General features: G+C 51.3%; 1 protein-coding gene across 1 annotated transcript; it reads left to right on the top strand.

Annotated features, from left to right (window-relative positions):
* The first annotated feature begins 6,553 nt into the window (after positions 1-6,553).
* LOC136995982 (olfactory receptor 10A2-like) lies at positions 6,554-7,510 on the top strand. The gene has a single exon (XM_067316976.1). The coding sequence runs from the start codon at positions 6,554-6,556 to the stop codon at positions 7,508-7,510; it is 957 nt and encodes a 318-aa protein (XP_067173077.1).
* Positions 7,511-17,849: the final 10,339 nt, after the last annotated feature.

Here is a 17,849-nt window from a genome sequence, read left to right as displayed (position 1 = left end):
ACTGTCAAAGGAGCCTGGTTATGAGTCATAATTTCCAAGTTCATTTTATAAGAGGTGACAACCTTCCGCCTGTCTGAAGAGCTCCCCAGCTCACAGCCTGCTGTCTCATTTCCAGAGGCTCCTTCTGACCAGGTTCCTTGCTCAGGAAGATCAAAGGCCATTGCCTGCAGGTGGTACCTCAAGCACACAAGCAGACAACCCTCTACCCCATGACCAAAGCAGCAAGCATCCTTTCCCAGGATGCATTTCTCTGGGTGTCTGATCAGATGAGCAACACTCAGGCAGTTCTGGTCCCCAGGAGGAAAGTGCTAGCAGTAGGTGTGGGCACTGACTAGACATTGCTGGTAGATGACCACAGAGGCAGCCATCACATAACCCAAAGGCAGATAATCCTCTTATGTGGCAGATGAGCCTCCAACCATGTACCATGTCTGTCCATGCTTTAATGGCTCTCAAGTGCCTCCACTAAAGGTCCAGATGCTGTAATAGAGGGATGCCAAACAACAGGACAGATTTCCTGCCTAAAAGTAAAAAGGAACAGAACAGCACCAAGTCTATTTATGCTATATAACTTTCTCCTTAAGAAAAAGGCACAGATGTACAAATAGAAGTGTTGAAACACTTTTAATGCCTCCAATGGGGCATTTCAGGCTGTGGCATTGTTTATATTTGGTAACTGTACGCAACTAAAGGAAATGTTTACACTAATCAACAAGTGCACAATAACTGTTCCTCTTAAGTACAATGAAAGAAAGGAAAAACATTTTTTCCCCCCACACCCCGCAAAAAAAAAATAAAATAAAATAAAAATACTGTTACAAAAAAGGAGGCTAGGAGAAGGGCATGAGCTGCAGTCAGGCTGATGCAGAACCACCTCCTGGGAGCTACAGAGTCTTACGAGAAGACGAAAACCACTGTCTGAATGAGACCAGCAGGAGCTCTTGCCATGGAGAGAGGATTAGGAGCAGCATCTTCCAGCTCCCTGAGCTGACAGCAACATCCTGACTGTGTAATTCAGAATGGAAGCTATGGCCATGCACAACATCATGATATGATGTCCTTCAGTCTAAAAGAAATGTGGATTTTCAGGCAGAAAGAACAGGAAGCACATTAAAACCAGGCCACCTCCTTACCAGGAGTTCCAAGCGTCCTTTCCCAGGATGCATTTCTCTGTGTGTTTGATCAGATGAGCAACACTCAGGCAGTTCTGGTCCCCCTCCACCTACCTCACTTGAGTCAATGAATCCTATGCGATTAAAGAAGTGAAAAGGTGCCGGTGTGCATCTTTCTTCAGGGGAGGTGGTGCTAGCAAACAGAGCGGACAGGCCCAGGGTAGGAGCTGCCAACTTCTCCAGAGCACCTATTCCTGCAGGCTCCAGGGGAGACCTTTGCCTGTAGCCTGGCTCTCCAGCTGGTTAGAGCCCTGGCCTGTACCATGCTGGGTGACAATCAGCATTTCTAGAACAATAATCACAAAACAAGATGTTTAAAAATAAAGTTATCAAGGGAGACAAAGATATTAATGATTTTATCTTTTCTTTCCTCATTACCCCCTCTCCCCCTTTTCTTTTTTTCTTTTTTTTTTTTTTTTTTTGGTTATTACTCTCCATCCTCCAGCAAGTACTAAGCTGTTCCATGATCAGGACAACTACCAAAGCCTGATTCTTGCTGAATTGTATCGTATCTCCCCTAAGCAATCCTGCCAATCCCCACCATGGCCGCTGGTCTCCACCATGCTGGCTGGGCAAGTGATGGTTCTCACAGCACATCACATGGGCATTGGCCAGCCAAATGCAGGCAGGGCAAGGGGTCAGGTAGACAATATGGGGGAGAATTACAACTTTCTCCCTCAGCACCCACCTGTCCAGATCCCTTCATTACCCCAACCCTCATTTTCACGATGCCTAGAGTTCAGAAACATGGAGATCTCTACATTTGTCATGCTCAGCTGAAACTGGTCAAGAGTTAGCAAAGAAGGTGGGAGGGGAGGAAGGAGCAGAACAGCATTTTTAGGCAAAAACTTAACATGGGCATCGAAACACAGGAGCTGCATATAAATAACTGCAAATTGGATAGGCAAAGTTCCAGCATTATCACAAGTATGTATACGATATTTCTTTTTGTTATTTCACTCATTCCAATGGTTTCATCTTTCCTTGTGTGCTGCCTTCTAACCCAGACTGCAAATAAACTCTCCAGTGATCTCGCTGTCGTGTTATGAAACACAGTTGTGGGCAGCGTTTCTTTTTGCCCCCACGGCACTGCAGCACCTTTGCTGGCTCAAGCCAAAGGTCCTGGAGACATAACTGAGTTCAGTAGGTCAGAAGATTTCCTGGCCAGCACAGTAAGAGCAATGGAGAAAAATAACTGGGACAACGTAACCTCACTTTTCAGCTGTGGGTTTGAATGACGTCCACACTGAAATATCAAAAGATTAACATAAGCTTTGTGGCCTACAGAGAAACAAATGCAGACATTGGTTCAAGTTTTCTCTTATGCTGCTTTAACAAACCCTTTCTCACTTTTGTTCCCACTACATAACTCACTACTGTTTTAACAATCCTGGAAGCCTGAAAGGCAAAGAGGGCTACACAAATCCATGCAGATCTTTTACCTAAAAGGATAGACAACACATTTCCTTGGTCCTGAGTCACTTAAGGAATAGCATGGACTGAATCAGTGCACATTAATCTTTTGTGGATCTTTTTGGTGGAGGAAGAGGAGGCTGAGTCCTTCAATTTGGTCAGCAATAACAACATACTTTATTGGTTCTCCAGTACCGAGTTTCATCTTCACGCTTACTTCTTCCATGTATTGATATAAACCTCCCTCCCTGACAAACTTTTCTTTACTCTCTCCTCTCCCACCCCTCACTCTTACAACAGCCAAGGCTGTGTACAAGGACCTGTGGTGGAGTGCAACTATCCTCCTCCCATCTCAGGCCCAAAATGCAGTGGAGCACAACTACTCCCTCCCTGCCCTTATGTCAGGCCCCAGCTGACCGCAAATAACTGACAGCACCTAGGGCTAACCAGGAGGAGCTAGGCGATACTGGTTGCAACTGGTGAGGCCAGAAATGGGCATGAGATCAGCAAAAAAGGAGTATATTTTCCCCAACACGGCATGAGGTCAACAAAAAAAGGTACGTCTCCACACCAGATATTGTATGACCATGAGTCAAACTCCGTGCCCATAAATAGCGCTGCAGCCTAGAGTCCGTTGAGCTCTCCTGCATGGCAGTGGGCTGCACGGCGGTGAATCTCCCCTTGAGTTGGGACGCCTCTCGAGGTTGCTCTCCGGGAGTTAAGAGAACCTCTGTCAGGAAACCGTTGGAGTGGCAAGAAACCGAGACTCGGGCACTAACAAATGTGCAGGAAGATTCGCTCGCTGTGAGTACACTGTATGGCCATCTTCAATAAATCTCTTTGCAATAAACCCAGAGATGATGATGATGCTGATAATAATAATAATAATAATAATAATAACAACCCCCCCCCCCCCGTGACACGCTCACCTGGAGGAGATCTGCAGAGGACACCAAAGTAGAGTGGGACCAGTCAATGTGCCCAAGCATGGGGCAGCCATCCAGAGGGACCTTGAAGGTCTGGAGGAATAGGCAGCATGCAATCATATGACATTCAGCAAAGATCAATGCCAAATCTTGCCCCCGGGAAGTAAGAAGCAACAATACAGGCTGTGGGCAGATTTCAGGCAGCAGCAAGGGCCGGCTGCTCCCAAAGGGACAGGGAGCCGGGAGCCAAACATGATGACAAGGCCAAAAAGGCAAGGGTCTCACCAGCCAGGGTCAGGCTGCAAGAAAGCTCAGTGAGGCAAGCAGGGCAGACCTGGAGATGGTAGCCAGGTTCAGCCAAGACTCCAGATCATCAGGAAAGTTCTTGGTGTCAAGACAGCTCCGAGGTCAAGCCGGGATCACATCTTGGCAAATCAGGATCAGGTCCAATGACAGTAACTAGGGTCATACAAAGCCCTGTAATTGCAAGGCAGGTCCATAGTGATGAAGTAGGTCTAAGGTAGAGCTAGAAAGTTAGGCTCTGATTCAGAGTCCGGATCAACAGGGTGCATGGCCAGGGACAGGCATACCTGCAATACAGCTGCAGACAAGCCCACCTGCAATGTAGCTCCAGACGGGACTGAAGGCCCAGGCCTGAGCTTAGATGGGGTTTCTTCAACATGTGTGTGGAGGCTCGTGGTGAGGCTGGTGAGGGCCATGAAGGCCTGACAACAGCCTGGCCAGGAGGAGCTCTGCGGAGAAGGTCCTGGGGGTCCTGGTGCACGGCCAAGTGAACATCAGCCGGCAGTGTGGCCTGGCAGCGAGGAAGGCAGCAGCTTCCAGGGCATAGCCAGGAGATTGAGGGAAGTGATCACCTGCCATCACTCAGTGCTTGCTAGACCACATCTAGAGTGCCACATCCAGTGCTGGGTCCCAAATAAAGGCAAGACAGTGACCAACTGGAGCCAATTCAGTAGAAGGCCTTCCGGATGCTCAGGCAGCTGTCGCACAAACTTCTGTGTCCATGGGCACAGCCACTCCTGCCCTTCCAGTCAGGGCAGACAGCGAGAAGACTGCATCTCACAACAGGCAAGTCCAATAGGGCTGAGAGGAATCATGTCCAGTGGCAGCCATTGCTGCAGCAACAGGAGCAAAGGAGGTCCCTGGGAACCTCCAAGCCAAGAGGTGGACAGGAACCAGGAGGAAATATCCGTAGCTCTGCTCCCTTCAGCCCCTGACACGTGAGGCCCCTGTGCTTCTGGGAGACATTGGGGGGCCCTCTCCCCTCAAGGTACAGAGCCTGGCACCTGAGGGGGACTCACCCCATCCCCAGGGCAAGTCTCCATGGCTGGGAGGAAATGCCGGGTGCTTGACCTCTTCCTCCCCCCTGACCATCGCAGGAGGCTGGAGGGACCAGCTCAGGCAAGCAGGATTCTCTAAACCTGAGAGAATCAGGGAACAGAGAGTCACATGCAGGGAGGTGAGGGGAATACCATTTGTGGGATCTCTCCTGACTTTGCATCATGACTTTGGAGGAGGCCTGATGATTTCTCTGCCTCAGTTTCCTTTTCAAAGCAGCATATCCCAGAGTTTGAGTGACCAGAGTTATGGGGAAAGCTGTATGCCAGGAAGTGTTCACAAAGTTTCCAGCAGCTCAGAAGTTTCAGTCTCCTTTGAGAGCCAATTCTGCACTGCTCACTCTCTGCAGTCCCTGGGGAGAGCCCAGCTGCAGCAGGAGCCTTCAGAGACTCGTTAGTGCTTTAAACCTCAGGACACTCTGGAGAACAGGGGGCATTCAGCTGCTGCTGGGGACGCACCACAGGTGCTGCTGGAAGAAGACAGCAAGGGCAGAGCAATGCCTGAGCCCTGGGTGGTGGTTTGCAGAGAGCTCAGGAAAGAGAAGGACGTGGTGGGGAAGAGGCAGAGGGTGACACCCTGACCTTGATCATCGTTACCAGGCACGATCAGCACAGAGGTCATCACCTCATCCTGAAGACTACAGGTTTGTGCTGTGTCTTCTGAGTCATGTCTGTTCCTTTTTAGCTGCTGAGGTTTTGCATGGTGGCATCTATGATTGAAAAAGGTGATGAGCATATCCCTTCCTGGGTGTCTTCTACTCCAGCTCCCTCTTCCCTCCACACATTTCTTCCGACTCCCTTGTTAGCTCAGCAGAGTCCTGGGGAGCTTGCCAGTCGGGGTAGTTATTTGTGCTTTTGCTGCCTCTGAGCCAGCCCAGAGCCTCGTGAGCACAGCTGGCAGAGCTGAGGTCCAGATTCTGGGCTGTGCCACGAGGCAGCCCCAAAGCCTTCAGAAACCATTGCTGGGGAGGGAACTACACAAAGTGAATGATATTCCCTGTCCTCTTCCCTCCTACCCTGCTCAAAATCTCTCTTCCTCATATTGGCTGATTAGCTCAGGTGTCCATCTTCTCTCAGGTCTTTCTCACTTTCCTCTCTGATGCTCATGTGGAGGCTCTCTGGGAGTCCTCTCAGGCAGTCCTGCTGCACGGTACCATAGATGTCAACTCCTGACCCATGCACTGCTGAAGGAAGCATACAGCCTGTCCCTTCCAAAAAAAAAACCTGCTTCAGAGATATGAGATCAGCCATTTGGTGCAGTGTCCATCCTCCTACCCTGAGGAAAAGGGCATCTGGCATGATGTGCTCACATCACAAGGGATTTCCTTGCCTTTTAGGAACTGTGGTTGCTATCCAGAAGAACTTTGGTTTTAAGAAAGACACTGTCACAATCTGAGTGAATGCTTTCTCTCCTCTACCTCTACTCCAAGTAGGAAATGAGCGCCTTCGAGGGGCAGCTCACAGATGCAGTTTAACTCTCTGGAAAAACCTAATTTTCTCCTTTCGGTAGTCATGCAGGCCCTAAAGGGAACACAAATGTAGTCAGAAAAGTGCCAGAGTCTATGTTTTCTCCGACAGAAATTTCCTTCATGATTCTTCTACACAAGAAAGAAGGAAAGAAACAGATGTTTTTTTCTTGTAGGTTGCCTTGTTGGTAAAAGGAATGAGGGACCTGTAGCGTTACATGGAGAAAGGGGAATGGGACAATCGCACATTGCCAATGGAGTTCCTCCTTCTGGGAATGGGGAATGTCCCCTCGCTCCAGACACCACTCTTCCTCCTCTCGCTCATCATCTACTTGGTAATGATTGTTGGGAACAGCCTCATTGTTGTGCTGGTGGTGGCAGACAGGCATCTGCACACCCCCATGTACTTCTTCCTGGGCAATCTGTCCTCCCTAGAGATCTGCTACAGCTCCACCATCCTGCCCCGGCTGCTGGCCAGCTTCCTGACTGGGGACAGCACCATCTCTGTTCATGGCTGTATGGCTCAGTTCTATTTCTTTGGCCTTCTTGCAGTTAGTGAGTGCTACCTGCTGGCCATGATGTCCTACGATCGGTACTTGGCCATCTGCCAGCCCCTGCTCTATGCCAGCCTCATGACCTGGAAGGTCTCTCTACAGCTGGCAGCAGCGTCTTGGCTAGCAGGATTCCTTATCGCTACGGTAGTCACTTCTTTCTTATCCCATTTAAGGTTCTGTGGCCTCAAGGTAATTGATCACTTCTTCTGTGATTTTACCCCATTGCTGGAGCTTGCATGCAGTGACACCAGTGTTGTCACAATACTAGCTTTCATAGTATCTGTCCTGGATACAGTTTTCCCCTTCCTGTTCACCCTGGCCTCCTATGTGTGCATCATAGCTGCCATCCTGAGGATCCCGTCCAGCGTGGGCAGGCAGAAGGCCTTCTCCACCTGCTCCTCTCACCTCACCGTAGTCTCTGTTTTCTATGGCACCATCGTCATTGTCTACCTGATGCCCAAAACTCCCCAGCTGAGGCAGCTCAACAAAGTGTTCTCCTTTTTCTACACTGTCCTCACTCCCCTGGTCAATCCCCTCATCTACAGCCTGCGGAACAGGGAGGTCAGGGAAGCCCTGAGGAAAGCACTCAGGAAAGCTCTGGCTTGCACCCAGAGCTCATAGCAGTTGTACACTCCTGTGTACAAAACACTGCTGGTTCTGCAAAGCAGTAAAGTCAGCATGGGTAATAATGTGCTGCATAGTAGTTATCCCTTCTGAAGAACATGGCTCTGGGAATACTGGTGGAAAACAGAAGGGAAAGGAGTATAGATTTCCCTCAGCAATTAAATGTATGGTTGAGAAGAGAATGGGAATAATATTCCTTTCTTAGTGCTTCCTTTCCAGACAATAAATCAGTGTTGATTGATGGGAAATGTTGCAATGTTGTCATTTTCTTTTTCCGTAGTGAGAGGGAATTCATGTGGGGTGAAATCTGAGAGAACAGGGAGGGAGACTGGGACCAGCAGTACTTTCCTGACTGCCAGTTCCTCAGATGGCAGCAATCTCCATCTGCTGTGAACATTTCCAGGGTAGAGGGCGGTGCCTCCACCCACAGCCCTCATTACTCTTCTGTCCAGTGGAAATGCACATCCTCGTAGAGTTGCTCAAACACATGCTGGTGTCCCCTGTCATTTGTGACGGCCTTGAATCTCCCAGACATCTGAGGATTCCTGGCAGATAGTGAGGGGAAATAGTGAAGGGACTTGCTGGGCCTGGTATTGCAAGTGGATGCTGTAGGCAAACCTCAGGGCATCTGAAAGGGCCTTAATGTCATGCATGGACATGTGAGGTGCCAATGGAGCTCAGGGGAGAAGGTGGGAGGTGGCTCATTCACCACAGCTGGGGCACCCAGAGCTGACTGTGTCTCAACATGAAGGCACCAGAGGGTGGCCTGTGTGTTAGATGAGCAGCTGCATCTGCTGAGGGGGTCAGCTGGTGCAAACACTTCTTCCTGAGTTCTTCAAGAGTGTGAATGTCTCCCTGAGAGAGCCAGGCCAGTGTGGGGGAAGTGTGTACGGGGCCCAGCCCAACACAGAGTGTAAAACCTGAACAACCACCAAAGGACTTTCAAAGAGAGCAACGGCCTTGAGCTGCCTTCAACTATGTATTCCTGCCTGGTGACTGGGGATGCCCAGCATTGTGATGTGTATAGTAGTATAGAGACCAGGAATGGGGATCACATTGGTATTGGGATTGAACTGTATATTGCAACTGCTGTATTTTGCTATATTTTGCACTTGTATTGTGATTCCAGTACACTGCTGTATCACTCTGCTAAATCAAGAATCCTGGGTAACATCAGGTATCTTCAAAGTGAACTTTTTCTATTTAACGTTGCACTCTCCGTGTGTGGAATATCTAGAACCTGGTCAGAGAGTGCTGGACTCTGATGCAAGAGAGGCCAGTGGGCCTGGTCCTCCCCTCCCTTCACTCCATCCACCCCAGCTGGCAAACGGCCTGAACCCCTGATGCCAGCTAGGATTTTGGAGAAATGACAAGCATCTTCGGATCCTTGGAGAAGCCAGGAAAGAAGCAGCTATGGGATTACTGTGCTCTTCAAGGCCAGATCACACTGGCAGCAGAGCCTGGGGAATGGCCCCTGTATTGCCAAGCCGGAGGCCAGAGTCCCAGGAGCCCCAGGACTGTCCTGATGGCTGTGGGAGCTGCAGGTGCTCCCAGCCCCTGGGAGCTGTGCCACCTCGTTGCCTGCTGAGGGATGGGAGACCAAACCTGGGCTCTGAGGGTTGCAGCTCTGGTCCCTTGTGCATTTGAAGAGGGGGCAAATGATTTTCAGGCGAGCCACAGGTTTGAAGTGCGAATGCCCGATGCAGAGCAGGCAGCCAGCCTGCAAGGGGGCAGGGGACCTCCTGGCCTCTCCAGGCACCTCCTGTCTGGTTATCAGCAGGTTCGAGGAGGCTGGAGGAAGCTTTACCACTGTCTCTGTTCAGCCATGGACCTTTTGTCTCCTCTTCCCAGGGGCCTGTGAGCTCCTGGGGCTGGGGAGTGAAGGCAGCCCATCCTGGTGGGATGAAGCCCCGACCTGGCTGCGCTGCATCGCTGCCAGCATCTCCCTGTGGCCCAGCTGTGGGGAGAAAGAGGGGCAGGATGCAGGCAGTTGTGTTTGCACGTGTGGCCCCTGAAGGGCAGGAAACCCTGGCTCTGTTTCTAAGGCGAGAACATGGCTGGTCATGGCTGGCCTGAGCTCAGCCTGGAGCTGCTCTCTGCTTCTCAGTGCTGAGCTCACCGGGAGCCCGTCCGCAGGCTGGGAGCGGGCATTTGCCCCCCATTCCATGGCCATCTCCATGATCCTCTGCTGGACACTTGCCGTTCTGGACCTGAGGGGAGCTGCTTCCTTCTGCCTGAGCCGCTCTCCTCAGAGTGGGCACCTGGGGGCCCTGGCCAGGACAGGGACACGGTCACCATGGGGACACCAACCATCACAATGGGCTTGAGTGCATGATGTCACCTCCATCACAAAGCCCTGGTGGTCACCAAGGAGACTCCCAAGACCATGTCCTGATAATCCCCCATGGGGACCCCCCATCATAGTGACTTGCTACCCCCATGCAGATCCCCATCTCCGTGTCTTTGCCTCTCTGGGTCCAGTTCCCGAGCCCAGCTCAGAGCTGGTTTCTGGCGAAAAGGAAGAACCTTCCTCTCCCCAGCTCTGGGCTCCCCTGTGCCTTGCTGAGACCACTGCTCTCCTTGGCTCCTTGGCTCCCCCAGCACTCACAGCCCCTGGGAAGGTCCTCACAGATGTGCTGGCCCAGGCTCACCATGGGAGGGTCCGGTCTTGCAGGGCACCTCAGCAGAGGTCCTCGCGCATGGCCTGGGAGAGCCCTAAGATGCAAAGGTGTGCCCAGGTGTGGGGAGTCCATGGTGGCAGCTGCTGGGGGCAGAAGAGCATTTGAGTTGCAGCACAGCTGTGTCAATCCCTGGGATGGCCAGTGAGACCGTCCATGGCCAGGATGTCCATGCACAGCTCTTGCTTTGGCCCTCCACAGAGGCCAGGGAGGTGTTGCTGCACATAATGCCACAGCAGATGAGTTGAGACTCATGTCGCTGTTGCTCTGGAGGTGCCTGGGCAGCTAACCAGCCTGGGTAGAAACCCCATGTGGGTACAGGGCACTGTCAGAGGAAGCTCCCAGCAGTGGGTGGGGGTAGGACACTTTTGGGGGAAGCTCAAAGCAGGCAGGGGGGGCAGGGCACTCTCAGAGATGGTCACAACAGTGGCAGGTATCCAGGGCTGTTCTTCAGAGGGACCTTGACAGGACACTGGACCAGGGGCCCAGAGTCGTGTGGGCATCCATCCTTGGAGACAGTCACACCTTGACGGCACCAGGCCCAGGGAAAACAGCTCTGTCAGCTCAACTTGCAGCAGGGGCTGGAGCAGAGACCTCCAGAAGCCCCTTGCCACCCCAGCAGCTCTGTGACTCTGGGAATGGTTGAACAGGTTTCTTTGCAGCTCTCTCTGGCTTCACTGGCATTGCCCGCACTAGTCTTTCTCTTGAGATAGACCTGACCCAGTGAAACCCTGTGGAGAAAAGCTGTCCACACCCACCATGCTCACCCCAGACAGAGCTCACGCATCCAGCTCCCTTTGATGGTCAGTCCCACCCCGCACTCCTTGCTCACCCAGTTTGGAAGGCCCCTGGCCAAGGGAGAAGCTACTGGTTTTGCTGGGCGAGCAGGGCTCCTTCTGGTGCCGTGTATGTGTCTGGGGCAGTGTTCAGGAGGCTGGTCTGACCCAGCTCGTGTGGGTGGAGGTGTCTTTCTCCAACTCCTCCCATTGTAAAAGGTCTTGGTCAGCATCCTCCTGCCCCTCTTCCTTTCTGGTCAAGTCCACTTGCTCGTCCTGCAGCGCTCCCAGGACTCTGCCCTGCTCCCACCTCCAACTCCTTCTCGGGGCAGGGGCTGAGAGCTCTGCAGCATGTCCTCGTGTCCTCGTGTACTTGAAGAGCTCCACTTGCATGAGCTCAGGTTTCCACCAGTTGGGGAACTGGTGTCTGCTGAAGACCTGAAAGGAGTGTGGGAGATTGGTGATGGGAGCTTTGCTTCCAGCTGGGAAACGCCTCCTGGGAAGCTGATGTGGTGGCCCTGCTGTCAGAACTGTGTCCCCACGAGTGTGGGGATCAGGTCCTGGCTGACCTGCGGGGACTGTGTTTTTGCCCCGCTCTGTGGTCTGGTCTCCCATGGTGGGGAGAGGCAGAAAGTCTGGCAGATGTCTCTGTCTCTGCTCTTCTACAAGTCTGACCGAGAAGTGTCTCCCTGTGCTTAATGCACGGCAGGGTCAGGGCACTGCTGGGGGAAGCTCACAGCATTTGGGTGTCAGGGCATTACTGAGGGAAGATCACAGCTATGGGGTGGTGTTGAGGTGTCCTTGGGCTTGCAGGGTTTCCTGGGGGACACCAAGGGCATGAAGGTGCCAGGGAGTTTAGTGTTGTCACTGAAGTCCATGGGGAGGAGGCAGGCAGGTGTGTGGGTTTGTTAGGACCTGCAGGAAATGACAAAGCCCAGCTTGGAGCAGTGAGGGCCTGGATGGACAAAAGAGGGAGAGGAGGTCAAGGAGACTTGTCTGAGATCATGATCGTGAGGATGCTTTTGTTGCAGTGGGAAGGCCCATCGGTGAAGATGGCCGAGGCTTGTCTGCTCCTCACACTATCATCCCGTGCTGCTCATCCATGTGGGCACCAAAGGCACTGCCTGGGGAGACCTGCAAAGCATCAAGCACAACTACCTGGCTCTGTGGACGATGACTGGTGGATCTGCAGCCCAGTGGTTTTCTCTTCAACCTTGCTGGTGAGGGTGAAGGGCTTGAGGAGATCAGGACAGATCCTGTGGGTGAACAACTAGTTGCACAGCTGGTGTCAGCAAAAGGGTTTTGGTTTTATGACCATGGGGCCCTCTTTGCTTGGAAGACATTGGGTCAGGCTGACCAAGCAGGGCAAGAGCATCTTTGCTGACAGCCCGGCAGACCTGGTAAGGGGAGCGTTACACTGGGAACGAGAGGAGGGAGAGGATGACCAACAGTCAAGCGAGGAAGTGGTGGAGCAGGTTGGCAAGGAAAGGGTGCAGGTCAGTGTGTCCGTGCTGGCCTGGCCATTCCTGCACCCCTGCCCTCTGCTCCCCACAGGACCCTGGGCTGGCGGTGCTGCTCTGCAAAGTAAGTGGCTGTGGGATCATGAGGCCATGGGGTCATTCCTGACTCAACTCTGGCCATGCTGGTCAGGAAGGGAAGCAGGCCAAGCCAGACAGGGATCACCACCACTAATACTGCTGGCACATGTCTGTGCTCATGGACAGTTCTCAGAGTGACCCAAGGGCATTTGCAATGGCAGGAGATGTGTTTGGGTGGGTGTTGTAGCATGACAGTGGGGATTAGCTCCAGCCTGTGGTGTTTCACTGAGGGTGCAGGAATCACTCTCCAGTGCCCCTTCCCTGGGCCTCCTGGATCACCACTGCCTCTCTGGGGCTGCTTTGGCCTGCTGAAGTGGAGGCTAAGGCCAATACAGTAGTCACCTGTGACTGCCTGTGACATGGTGGGTTCAGAGATGATGGAGCTTTTCTTGGTAATGGAAACCCACATGAGAAGGGTAAAGAGCCACAAAGTGCATCTTGAGAGGTTCAGAGTGGACTTCATGTAACAAGAATGTCACTCGTAGGGTAGTGCTGTGGTGCAAGAGGACACCCAGAGGGACTCCGTGATCAGCCCCTGGCTTTGTGTTTCAAGGAGCAGCCAGCAAGGACAGAGGGATGTCAGTAAAGGTGGGGAGATCCTGCAGTGAGAGCAAGGTGGGAAGCACGTTGGGTGTCTGCAGGCTGCAGGGAAACAGGTGCAGCTTTGGGACAGCACAGGACAGCTTGTGGTGGAGATGACCAAGGGCAATGCCAAGGCTGAAAGCCTCCAACAGAACTGAGGTCTTTGTCCCCTTTGATATGGCTAGTGTCTCTGCCACAGAGGCCTACGAGAAGATGAGGTTTCCTTACAGCACTGTGGCCTTGCTGCCTCCTCACCTTCAGGGAGACCAGGAGGTGCCGTATTGTTGTCCTGCACTTGGCATTGCACTCCCCCCCCAACCTGACACTACCCCCAGGAAGAGCCCTGAGTAATATGTGAGGGAAAGGATCACCCTACCCAGGGGCTGGCTGTGGGTCTTGACCATTCTGCTTGATAACACATATCAAGGTTGACTTGGCATCACAGCCACCCTCACATTGCCTTTGCCTACCTGCAATCAGGGCCTCCAACTTTCTCCTCTAATCAGCCACCAGGGACCTTTTGTTCATAATGGCCCTCAGTGGGACCCATTAACGCTCCAAGAAACTTGGGGATTTGCTTCTGACGTAAACTTCTTGAGAGGTTGCTTCAGTATCTGCTTTCAAAGGTTTCCTTATTTTTCAGCTTACAACCTAGAGTGATAGCCACCTTCTCCAAATGAGATTGAGCCAGAGTGTCTCCTAATGAAGTCTGGACATGTAGGAAAAGCACCATCCTGGAGGTCAGACATCCATGGAAAATATTCCTCCCCACCTCCCCAACCCTGCCACTTCTCTCATCAGCCACTGGGGACTTCGATCACTCTTGTTCAAATCTGACCTTTTGCCACTCAAGGCTGCAGCTGAATGTTACAGCTCATGTGCACCAATTCCCACCTGCTTTCCTTAGACAACTAGCTGCAAACAGGCACACAAGGATTTGTCTTAATTGCAATCAAACACAAATAGACATGGTCCAGTGTCCTAAGAAATAAAAGACACTCCTCAACTGTATGTCAAGTCCAAGTTGCCTCCAGTGAGGTCCACGGTCTACAAGGAATAACCTTCCTTGAAATGTTCTTCACAAATAGATAGGAAAGGCTGGATACACACACAATGAAAGAGTTGTTTGAAGAGACAATTAGACTCCTGAAAGACAAGGCAAGCTTCAGACTCCCTGAAGCTCAAAGCAGCAACTAGAGTTTTGAGAAATATCTAAATTGTAAAGGGTAAGGGGGAGGAGGAGGACTGGAAAACTATGGAAAGTGTGTATGTCCAGATTGTCTGATGCAAAATTCACTTTAGAAATGATGAATTTAATCAGGACATGTGAACCATGAGAAAGATTAGTGAGGTTAAATCCACAGCATAACAGACAGAGCACTGCTAACGCAAGTTAAGGGGCAGATCAACATTTCTTCTCCTGAGATTCATGCTCTTCCTCAAAATTACCATTACGTCATCATGCAAAACCACTGACATTTTATTAACATTATTCAGTCATTTCAGCTGATGAAAGTGGGCTCATATATTTCTTTTTTTTTAATGTTGAAAACAGTTCTTCACCTTTCCAGGCAGAGCTCACGTGTCTGACCACAAGCACCCAGTGGCACTTGGAGAGGCCCCGGTGTCTCTGAGGCACCTGCCTGGGCCTGGCAGCTCGCACAGGGGACCTGCGGGAGACCAGAGCCCCTTGGAGCTGCAGAGGGAGGCTGGGCAGAGGGGACCAGGGCACCTGCAATGGCACCAGCCACCCATGACCCTGTGACTGCATCCCACCCCAGTTCTGAAAATCTCTTTCCTTTTCAGACAGAAAGATAATGCATAATCTCCCCAGAAGACTAGTGTACTAAAACAGAACAAATCAAGAAAGACAATAAGAAAACAAAAAAATGAAAACCTGGAAAGTATAAAAAAAATTAGTAGAAAACATTTCTTTGCTTTCCCTCTTTGTCTTAATTTCTTTCTTGTTTCATTTTTAATGCCATTTTCTAAACTTTTCTATTATAATCAGGCCTGCACCACTAAACAGGATATTGTTGTGTCTCACATAGACCCCAGTGCTCAGAAGACCACTCCCTGCCCATGGCTGTCCGTGCCACTCCTCACTCTTTGCACAGAGCACATCGCACTCTGAGCTGTTGGGCTCTATTGACTGGTGAGGAAAGCAGGGTGACCAGCTTTAAGGAAATGCTCTACTTTTGTGTGGCCTAATTTGCACAAATCTCAACATACTTGTGTTTAAGCAATGTTTTAAAGGAGTCTCTAAAACATCTTCAGTGCAATAATGACAAAAACATCCTCATTTCCAAAACTTCACACAGTTTTTACCATTGCCAAATATATTTTTTTTCTCATTCATTGGCAGCACCGTGTTCATGCACTACAGGAATTAGTCTGTCTATGCGAGCATACAAATATATATAGATACATTACTCATCAGAATATATTTGCTGGCAATCCTCTGCATGGAGAAATTTTGTTCTGAGGCTCTACTTCATTTAAATGGACATGTTTCAGATCTCTTCTTCTGCCTCTCTCTCCTTTCTGCTTCCTCGGCCTCTTCTCTCTTTACAGAGCTCTCCAGGAAATGGTTCACTGAATCACAGCACTTAGGGTGGTGGAGACCTCTGGACGTCATCTAGTCCCAGCCTCCCTGGTCAATGCAGAGGCAACTAGATGAGGTTGCCCCGGGGCACCCCCAGTTATGCACTGGCTACAAAGGTGCTGAGAGTGCGCTCCATCCACTGTGCAGGCCATTCATCAAGATGTTAAACAGTCCTGCCCCACATGGTGATCACTGAGGGATGCCACTAGGAACTGACTGCCACTTGGAACTTGTACCACTGATCACAGTGTTTCAGCCTGATGGTCCAGCCAATCTTCCACTTCCCTTACGGTCCATTGATCCCGGGCAGATCTCAACAATTTGCCTCTAAGGAGACTCTGGGGTACTGTGCCAAAGGCCTTGCTAAAGTGAATGTTCACAAAATCCCCTGCTTTCCCCTTGTGCACAAAGACATTCATCTGATGGCAGAAGGCAATCGGGTTGGTCAGGCATGGTTTCCATTTCCCCTTGGTCAACGCATGCTGCCTCTTCCAGGCCTTGTCCTTCATAGGCTTGGAGATGGTTTCCAGGAGGATTTGCTGCATCACCTTCCCAGGGACTGAGATGAAGAGGACCAGCCTGTGTTTGCCCAGATCCTCCCTCTTGCCCTTCTGGAAAATGGGTGCGGTGTCTACCTTTTCCCAGTCTTCAGGAACTTCCCTGATTACCCTGACCTTTAAAAGACAATCAACAGCAGCACTGCAATGACTTCAGCCACCTCTCCCTGCACCCTGGGGTACTTCATGTCTGGTCCCATGGACTTGTGTGTGCCCACTGGGCAAAAGTCCTCTCCAGCTGCATCTTCCTCTACCATGGGTGAGGCTTTGCTAACACAGATACTGCAAATAGACTTGTGGGCCAGGGAGGCCTGGCAGTAGACAATACCAGTAAAAGACAAGGTAAAAGAGGCAATGAGCTCCTCAGCCTTTCCCCGGTCCTTGTCACTACGTCCCCTGCTCCACTGAGCAGGGAGACCACATTGTCCTTGGCTGCCTTCCTTGTCCTGCCCATGTACTTACAGAAGCCCTTCTGATTGCCCTCCCCATCCCTTCCCAGTTGAAGGCCCAGCTCCAGCTCCAGCTAAGCTTTGGCTTGCCTAACTCCATCCCTTCCACCACACACAATGGCTGTGTCTTCTTCCTGGGTAGCCCATTCCCCTTCCAGCCCTCTGTGCACTTCCTTCTGCCTTTTCAAGTCCTAATTCACAAAGTCCCTGCTCATCTCTGCCAGCCTCAGGCCAGGCCCTGATGGACTTTCCTGCAGACTAGACTGTTCCTGTGCTTTAAGGACATTGTCCCTGATGATCCAAGAGGGCTCCATGGCTCCTGTGCCTTCCACAGCAGTCACCTGTGGGGTCCTGACAAGCAGATCCTGAACAAGATGAAATCCTCTCTGCTGCAGTCCAGGGCATTGATTCTGTTATTCTTCCTACCTCTCCACTGTCTCAAGGTCACTGCAGTGACAGCCAACCTCCACATTCACATCCCCATCCAGGCTGAGCTTCAGGCAAGAAAGAAAGGGCAGGATGCCACCATCTGCTGAGAGGCGCAAACTACAGAGGTAGAGAACTCACCCTGCAGAAAAGCCTGCATTTCTCCCCCCACCACTGAGGGGATCCAGGCAATGGACTTGAATGTGGTTAAAGGTGGATGCAAAGAATTTTCAGGGTAATGTAGCTATGCCTGAGGCAGTGCTTCCCAGGTTGCTCTTACAGTCAACTAGAAAAGAGTAGGAAGTGTTCAGCTGCCTTCTTTTAGATGGTTACATAAAGCACAAATGACTCCTGTCCCAGGGACATTTGCTCTGTGCTTGAAATGGGGCCTGAGGTCATAGGCTTTGGGGAAAATTCAGGTTGAAGGGACCACAGGAGGCCTGTAGAGCAACCTGTTGCTCAGAGTAGGGTCAGAAACCAAAAAATGCCCCTGCCAAAGGATTTCTGGGGTGACAGAGCAGGAGAAGACAGCAGAGGGTTCACAGGGTGGTATAAGTCCCATGGACGAAAGGCTTTCCTTTTTCCCCTTCTCCAGAGAATTAAATCCTCAGCTGTCCAGAGAGAAGAACCTGGGACACTAACTTTGCCACTAACATGGAGGTGGA

The sequence above is a fragment of the Apteryx mantelli genome, unplaced genomic scaffold, assembly GCF_036417845.1.
Source record: "Apteryx mantelli isolate bAptMan1 unplaced genomic scaffold, bAptMan1.hap1 HAP1_SCAFFOLD_20, whole genome shotgun sequence".
Taxonomy (NCBI): domain Eukaryota; kingdom Metazoa; phylum Chordata; class Aves; order Apterygiformes; family Apterygidae; genus Apteryx; species Apteryx mantelli.
This window is presented reverse-complemented; position numbering and strand designations above follow the sequence as displayed.

What these genes read in the sequence shown, in the direction of transcription:
- LOC136995982 (XM_067316976.1), top strand. Translation starts at nt 6,554, where the DNA reads ATGGAGAAAGGGGAATGGGACAATCGCACATTGCCAATGGAGTTCCTC.